Source organism: Trichoderma citrinoviride, assembly GCF_003025115.1.
Source record: "Trichoderma citrinoviride strain TUCIM 6016 unplaced genomic scaffold BBK36scaffold_9, whole genome shotgun sequence".
Lineage (NCBI taxonomy): Eukaryota > Fungi > Ascomycota > Sordariomycetes > Hypocreales > Hypocreaceae > Trichoderma > Trichoderma citrinoviride.
The window spans coordinates 1,449,127-1,457,215 of record NW_020194717.1 but is presented as its reverse complement, the minus strand read 5'-3'; the positions used below and the strand labels follow the sequence as shown (position 1 = coordinate 1,457,215).

The 8,089-nt window shown below is 52.1% G+C and overlaps 2 protein-coding genes across 2 annotated transcripts; both read left to right on the top strand.

Moving 5' to 3' along the window:
* Positions 1 to 2,130: 2,130 nt before the first annotated feature.
* On the top strand, positions 2,131 to 2,810 carry BBK36DRAFT_1122470 (hypothetical protein; the record flags this gene model as incomplete). Its single annotated transcript, XM_024890948.1, has 3 exons — positions 2,131 to 2,187; positions 2,258 to 2,503; positions 2,601 to 2,810. The coding sequence occupies 3 exons, from the start codon at positions 2,131 to 2,133 to the stop codon at positions 2,808 to 2,810; spliced, it is 513 nt and encodes a 170-aa protein (XP_024748735.1).
* A 3,104-nt stretch (positions 2,811 to 5,914) lies between these two features.
* On the top strand, positions 5,915 to 6,548 carry BBK36DRAFT_1205331 (hypothetical protein; the record flags this gene model as incomplete). The annotated part of the gene is made up of 2 exons (XM_024897353.1): positions 5,915 to 6,078; positions 6,162 to 6,548. The coding sequence occupies 2 exons, from the start codon at positions 5,915 to 5,917 to the stop codon at positions 6,529 to 6,531; spliced, it is 534 nt and encodes a 177-aa protein (XP_024748734.1). The 3' UTR covers positions 6,532 to 6,548.
* Between the last annotated feature and the right edge of the window lie 1,541 nt (positions 6,549 to 8,089).

Here is an 8,089-nt window from a genome sequence, read left to right as displayed (position 1 = left end):
GGGGGGGGATCTTTGTAGATAAGTTGACATGCTTCATTCGGTCTGTGTAGAGTAAAGGGGGGAATCAGGAGGCGGAATCTGCTGTGAATGATGGAGATTGACGGTGGGAATGGGATATAGGTGACGGAGTACAAGTATATTTGATTATTGTCGTTGAACAATCTGGTCCCGTATGAGATGGGTGTCAGTTGTCAGTTGAAATCGAGGCGCTGTTTCACTCTTCCTCTGGGTATTCAGTTACAGGCCTAATGAGACCAGTATACTATCAGCCACCTCCTAAACAACTGGACTACGAAACGTCAATTTAACTGGAGAATCTTCGTGTTGAAGGGAAAAAACAGCATTACAGTGCTCTCGTCTCTCGCCACACATGCGATCCAAGGCTCCCGAGTGCGCTGGGACTAGAGCCGGGGCTTTCTTACGCTGATGTCAGCACAGCAAGGACCGGGTGACATGGAGATTGGGAGAAGATGCGATGGAAGCAACATGGAAGTGAATAAGTCCTAGACACATAGTAACCGGTTTGATATACAGGGATCCAGCGAGTGCAGCACGCGGTGCATAGGGTACAAGAGTACAATGCAGCATCCATCTTGGGTGCGTGAGGGGAAGCGCTTCTTCAATCGCTGCATGTCGAAGCAAGAATGTATTCATGTTCAATCTCTTGGCCTTGTCGAGAGCAGCCGGATAAATAAACAGGGCGTGTGGAAGTACCACTTCTATGGCAAGAGTATTGGAGAGGGACATCACCAACTCTCCGCGTTCGGACGTCAGTTGTAGCGCCGGATAGATGGGGGAAATGCGACCGAATCTGGGAGGCCGGATGAGATGGAAAGAAAAAAAGAAGAAGAATCGAAAACAAGTTGGGGACTTGTCAGCGTGCATTCAGCAGTGTCAGCTGAGGTTTGCATCGACGTCTTTTGCGCGATCTGTTCAGGTTATTATTACTTGCCCGTATTATCGTGCTGAGCGAATGGCTGCGCAGTGATTAGCAAGGCTCCCCTGAAGCGCTTCCCCGGCCTCTTGGTCGGAGTTGCTTGACCAAATCGATGATGACGGGCAGCACAGCAACTATCGTAGAGGCTGTAACAGCTCGTATCCTTGCCGCTCTCGTACCCAACTGGACTGGTGACGAGGTAGACCAACCGTCGACAACTGGGCCTAAGCTCCCTGCGTCATGAACCCATTGCATCCCATGCGTCCGCCCTTGTTACGCGTCGGCTCGAGCTGCTGTGCTGTGATGCCACGACCAGTGAGGACAGCGGTAGGCAAGCAGCTGCGCGGATTGTGCTTGTGCAAGGGGAACGGCGCGTAGTCGGGTGACGCAGAGACTCTGACGAGAGGGTCGAGATCAAGTTATCGGCATGGAGGATCTGCTTCATCGCCGATGTATCGTAATCAAGACGCAGTCTGATGCGACGAGGATCCCATCCATCAATTGCGGGTGACACCCACGCGGGATTTGTGGACCGTCGACGCACGGAGCAGGGGTTAGCGGGCTCTAGCGCTGCAACAGGCGCTGGCCCTGCTGTAAAATGCCTGCGGAAGACATCCAAGGGCTCTGGGGGCCCCTCAAAGTACCCCCGCAGCAGAGAGCCTCCACAGTGCCGCCGCCAGTGTCGACTGCAGAGTTTGGCTGGATTCGGTGGCGAGCTGCCGGATCCCCGCTCCAGGCTTCCTGTTTTCAGCACCTGCTTGTCTTGACGAGTCTTTGCCGGCCCTGTCTTTAAACTTTTCGGCCACTTTTCTTCTTATCCAGCCTTTGCCATTTCTTCCTCCTCCTCCTCCTCCTCCTCCTACTCTTTCTCCTCCTTTTACTCTTCTCCTTCATCCCTCCTCGTCCGCTTTTTGCTCTCTCGCCGCTTCGACGACTTTGCTCTCCTCATCGATAACTGCCAGACGCAGCTTTTCCCACCCCTCTGCACCGACTCCATTTCCCCCATATCCAGCCAGCTCCAGCTTCTTCCTCGCCGCGCACGCGATCTTTTTGCTCGTATATGCGCCCGCTAGGAGGATCTCCAATATCCAAACCCGCCAACTCCAGCGCGCGATACTAGATCCTTCTCCTCGAGACAGAGTTATCCTTTTCGACAAAAGATACAAGAAAGAGAACGAGCTGCTTCCATTGAAATGGAGAGCCTGCAGCTATCCCAGGTCCTCGCCGACCTGAGCAATCTCGGCGCAGCTGTATGTCTCACCACAGACGCCCTCCCGAATGTCACTGGCAAGTACCTCTGTTCTAACCATTGTTGCTTAGGAACCCGAGGCTGCCGCCGCCATTGTCAACGCCGACGTCCCCATCATCCAGCCCGAATTCGTCAGATCCGACTTTCAAGCCTCCTCCCAACAGCAGCAGAGGCCCTCGTCCGGCCTAAGGCGCGCATGGTCCTCCGAAGCCGCCATGCAGCCCAGGTTCGACAAGATGGGCCGGCGCATCCTCATCAGCTCCCCCAAATCGGGATCAGCGGCCAATTCCACGCCTGGCACTCCTCAACCATCAAATGTAAGAATGCGGCCGCCTTCCCTACGAGCTGGGAGGGAAGGAAACAGATGGCTTTTGTCCATATGTGAACATGACTGACCATGTCTGCTTTGTTCAGTACGATGAAGACCTCGAACGAGCCAACACGCTCATGGCTCTATATAACATTCGCGCCAAGCTCAAGCAGCAGGACAACAGCAGCCTCATCAGAGCGCGCGAGAAGATCAACGCCTTGGCTGCAAGGCAGCAGGCGCAGCAGTTTGCCGAACTCAACATGAAAAAGGCTGAAGAGATGCGACGAAACCGATATTCCTTCCCCAAGGCATAATGTACCATGCTTTTGGCGTTTTCCTTTTCGAACCTTCCCACGGGGAATCATAGCGCCAAAAGCATGACGAACGATACTGCATTTGTAATTCGAAACGACCTACGACCCTAAAATCATATGGTATGCTCACGGTGGATGAAGGAGCCAAACCAGCCGGGGGAACATCGGAGTTTGGCTTGACGGATTACATTTTTATACCCTCCTTTTTGGTCCCTTTTGGCATTTTTGGATGATATTCTTGGGTTCAGAGTATACGGCAAAAGGACGGTTTACTTGTAACGACTCTCCTTTGCGAGCGGATTCGAGCATGGAGTCTTGGGAGGAAAAGGCGTCTTGTTTGCCTTGTTCGCGCCGTAGGCCGACCATTGGTATCGTTTTGTTATTCCCTATTGCATTGATTTCCTTTTTCGTTCAGAGAATGACGGAACTCTCTAATTTGTGGCTTCTCCACCCGACCTTTTGGCCGAGCGCATCTGGTGCTCTTGTACGATATAAGACAACTAATACAACGAGCATTGCTATTCCCAGCGTTCAAACTCTCCCGACGACATGGTGGATGTCGCCATTATCCGGTTGAAAGGAGTATTGTTACTACTACTGCAGCTCAGCAGAGCCTCCCATTACCCCGCGCGGTCGTTAATTGGACAAGGTCGACGCCGCATCATCCGGCTGCTGCGGCGTCGGATGATTCGGTGTCGGGCCGGATGCAATGAGAGGATGGGGGGGTTTCTATTGTTTCGTTGCATGAAAGAAGGTTATACCCCTCGGAATCTAGAGCAGACAACGAGGCCGATGCAGGATATATATGATGGCAAGTGAACCACGTATGCGACAGAGAGGGCGTATGTGGGAGGCCTTCTGGAATACGCTTGGCGAGAGGCGTATCGTCGCCTTGTGGGGGATGCTCTACAATGTCATGTACGAGAAGGGGTATCCTCCGAGGTAAGCCGTCCCTTGTGCCTTGTGCCTTGTGCCTTGTGGCTGCTGGTGGGCATGCGGTCAGATGATGTAGGCTGAGCGTTGGAAGATTCGGAGTGACGAGATGGTTATGATTCTAGTGTTGGCGGATTGCCTACCGGATTCGGATACTAACCCATCATCAATGACGATTCAAAACATTCGAATGCGATTGATGTTACAGCCCGTGCTTGCAAGAAACTCAAATCTCTACCAACCGCCATATGATCTTTGTACCTTTAGCGAACATGGAAACAGAAGAGCTTACAGCTTATTAACAGCGCCGCAAGTTCAGGCAAGGTCAGGTTGGGATGCGGGCAGGGCCGGGAAGGCGTTGCGCCAGGATTCGTCATGCGTCATACGGAGATATAATGGCCGAGTTTTTGTGACGAGGCATGGGGATTGCGTAGGTATAGACATTAAGGTTTTTTGACATCTTGCCCGAAGACTACTTGTAGTCATTGCATGTAGGTACCTACTGAACAATGTTGGGAATCTTGGAGATAGGTACATGATTGATACGAAGTGGCTTCAAAGGCGGAAGCAACGTAAGAAGGCAGAGGTACCTGTAGATGCAGATTCATTGCAAGGATTTGTCAAGACACGCGAGGCTCAGACAAGTCAGCATCCCCAGAAGCGGTCTTCTAGAAACATCAAAAGTGCTCTCTCTGTAACGGAGTAGCAATTGTCGCCGATTTTCCCCGTCTGCGGCTGCGATTCCATGCGCAAAACCTGCCTGAATTTGACAACTTTGGACTCCATGGGATATCGGGGGGATGTTGCCAAAAAAGCAGCGCCCACTTTCGGGGCTGATCCACAGGCACCTACATCCGGTGCTGGGAGGGGAGAGGACGGGGAAAGCTGTTGCGGCTAAGCGCTGATTGGGTGCGATCAGATACCTATCAATGTATGGGGCAACTGCACAGCCACGCCACATTGGAAAGATGGAAGGGGAGAAGAGACGAGAATGAGCAAGACGACTACGACGACGGAGGACGTTGTGAAGGGGATCGGTTCTTTGGTTGGGTTATTGGAGCTTGCCGATGCCGAGAGAAGCTACTGATCCAAGTTGCGCCGTTATTTTATGGCGCAATTGATGCCGGGTGCCGTTACTGTGGGCAACTTGGGGAGTCGGATGCTTTTTTTGCAGGTGGTGCTTCTCGAAAGCCCAGCTCGTGTTGCGTTGCTGTGTGTTGCCAGTGGTGTGCTTTCCACGTCCCGTCTACGTCGACAACACCAGAGTCTGGTTACTGGATGATTCCAGCACTTGATAGCAAAGCAACGGACATGGGCCCTGGCCCCAAAACGCAGCACAGGTCACGCTGCGACACACAGGAAACCTCAGGAATAAGCACGCTAGGGAGTTGCATCAATGCGGTGGGCGGGCGGGCAGTGCTGTAATCCAGTGACTTGTGAAGCCTCCGTGTTGTGGCGGGTTGGTGCGGTGGCACTGCTGCTGCCCTTTTGCGTACGTACCTTAGCACTTGGCGACTTGGCAGCACTACAAAGGCTGGAAATGTTGTCGCCAAGGCGCATCAACCAGAAATATGATAAAGCATCAAAGGACTGGAAAAGAATATATAATGATTGATTTTCCCCCCTTTCTTGTGTCTTTTTCTCGCTGACTGGCTTGCTTGCTTGTTCAACCATATCATTAAACTGCTTACCTGAAGCCACTTCCATTGTGGCCCGTGGCGCGACCTCTCGAGACTAAGAAAGCGGGGCCTTGATTCAGCGCAGGGATTCCAACGTCATACAAGACGAGTCACAGACGGGCGGGCGAGGAAAGAGCTGGCGCAGGTGCCCAGTGAGACAAACAAGAAGGAAAAGGGCATAAACAGGACACATTGGCCACCAACGGATTTCTCAGAGCTCCTGCAATCCTCCCTCGAAAAGCCTAACCCAACACTCGCACCACCTCACCTTTGTTTTTTTCTCCCTACTCTTTATCTCCCTTTTCTCCCTTTACACTCTGTCTGCTATCGCGCATCGCTGTGCATCGCAGATAATCATCGAAAGACGATACCCTCAGCAGAGCGACCGAACTTTAAGTCAACGATTACTGATTCTCATTGTCGCTGATTCATCGACCTCTCATCAGAGACGCACTCTTCTCCTTCGCGTCTTTCCTCTCCATTTCAGCGAACATGGCTCCAGTAATGGACCTCTTCGCTCGAGATTCCATTTGCGGATATGGCTACTATTACGATGGATTTGGATGTCGGCGCAGGAGCGGCTGGTACTTTTGGGGCAGATGGGTGCTCGCCGGCATCGCCATTGTTCTGGCATTGATCCTCTTGGCCAGTTGCCTGTAAGCTACCCCCGACCTAATCACTTCTGCTACGACCATCATCGCGCAAATAGCGTTAATGTACTGACCATCATCGACAACAGATGCATCACAAGACGAAATCGCAGACGCGGTGTCCAGCCCTTGTACGGAACTGGTTGGCTCGGCGGCAGCACACGCCCCTCCGGCACCAACAAGCCCAACAACGGCCACGAGATGAACAACTACCAGTCTGGGACGGGATACAACCAGGACTACAACCAGCAACAGTCTCCCTACAACCAAGGATACGGATACACCAGCCCCCCGCCGTACGGTCAGCCGCCCATGGGCAATCAGACGACGGGCACGACGTTCAATGCCAACGACGGATACATTACCGGCCAGCCGCAGTACGGTGTTCAGCCGCCCCAGTCCGCGTACCAGCCTGATGCTCATTATCAGCCTCCTCCGGGACCTCCTCCGGGAAAGTAAACGACTGCTGAGGAGCCACGTGCAGATGATCAAGATGTGATCATTGGGCGTATATAAAGGAAAGAAAACGACTGAAAAAAGGGATACACGGGAAGGCTTGGTCCGGCGTTTCGGTTGGGCCTAAGGATTGGCGGAAGATTGATATCCAGGTTTGCTTTTCTCTTGGTACTGCTGCGGAATTGACGATTAATCGTTTGAGAGTGGCTAAAATGCTGCGCCTCAAGATGAATGTTATTCTTTTCTTCTTTTTCTCGTATGTCCGACGTGGCATATTCTTTTCACATCTGATAGTCGCCTTTTAATATGCATGCTTTATCAACACGCATTCAACTGCTCGCGTACACTCATCATGAATGACTTGGGTTGCTTGGAGATCTCGAACAGACGAGATTGTGATGCTCTCTACGCTGTACTTTGCACTCCGCACCGCCAACAGCCAAGACTGACACCGGGAGGCCTCTTTGCTGCACAGAGGCGGGGTTTGCGTGCCAGCCAAGTTCCGTCAGGTAGACGCCTATGGAATCTACATGTGGAATCGGTGCTGTCGCGGAGGCTACCTTCTGTGATAATACTGCATGTATGAAATCTGTTTTCGTGCTCATTAACCCAGGAATTATCAGCAGCGAATGATTATCGGACTTGATGCTCCAGGCACCTGCGATTGCTGCGTAACTCACCCTCACCCGCCAGTCCAAGCAACACTAGGTAGAGCTAAATCTAGGCCGCTGCAAGGGAGAAGTGGCTTGATCAATTTTTTATCATTCTTCTCTTCTTTTCATAATGACAGGTCAAGATTATCAGGCTGAAAATAGACAAGGTAGGCCGGAACGACGGCCCGTAGGAGCGTATATGACGGCTGAGAGCTGGGAGGGCGGTTGTTTGGGCTGGGAAGCTGAACTGAGGATCGAGGAAGGGAAGGGAGCCCTGCGGAGGACGAATGGGTGGGCTCAAAAGCAAACAATACTTACCCAAGGTAGCCCAGGTAGGTTGGAACAGCAGCATGGTAAGGTAAGGTAGGTATTAGGGGAGACCATACGGGCCATGTATCAGTCTACGTACTGCTGAGTTGGTGGTAACAGAGGAAAAGGAAAGAAGAAGAACAAGAAGAGGAAGAATAAAAAAGAGGGCTTTGATCTTGGGACTTGTCAAATTCCCCCGCGCAGGAAAAAAGAACGATTGGATGGCTCCATCTTTTCGAATTGGGATCCTCTGGCGCCAAGGTCCCGGTCTTGGCGTGAGGCCAGAATGCGATGAGACAAGTTGACAACCTGGGAAGCAGGGGATCTGTCTGGCTCCGTACCATGTATTCAGATGTACATTGGCCTGCACTATTCTGGAATTGTGAGAATCGTGCTGATAGAGACAGCGTTGCGATCTCCCTTCTACTGCTGTTCTATCTCTTAGTTCCTGCCGATGCTTAAGTATTTGCCGTGATGACGGTGGGACTTCAAGTTCTCGTCAATCAGCACCTCTGCAGTGGTCTGTCAAACGCGGGTCGAGATTGCGATGGAGAGGCTCGGGTACCTGACCTTCGGTACACTTTTAGTGCTGGCAGCCG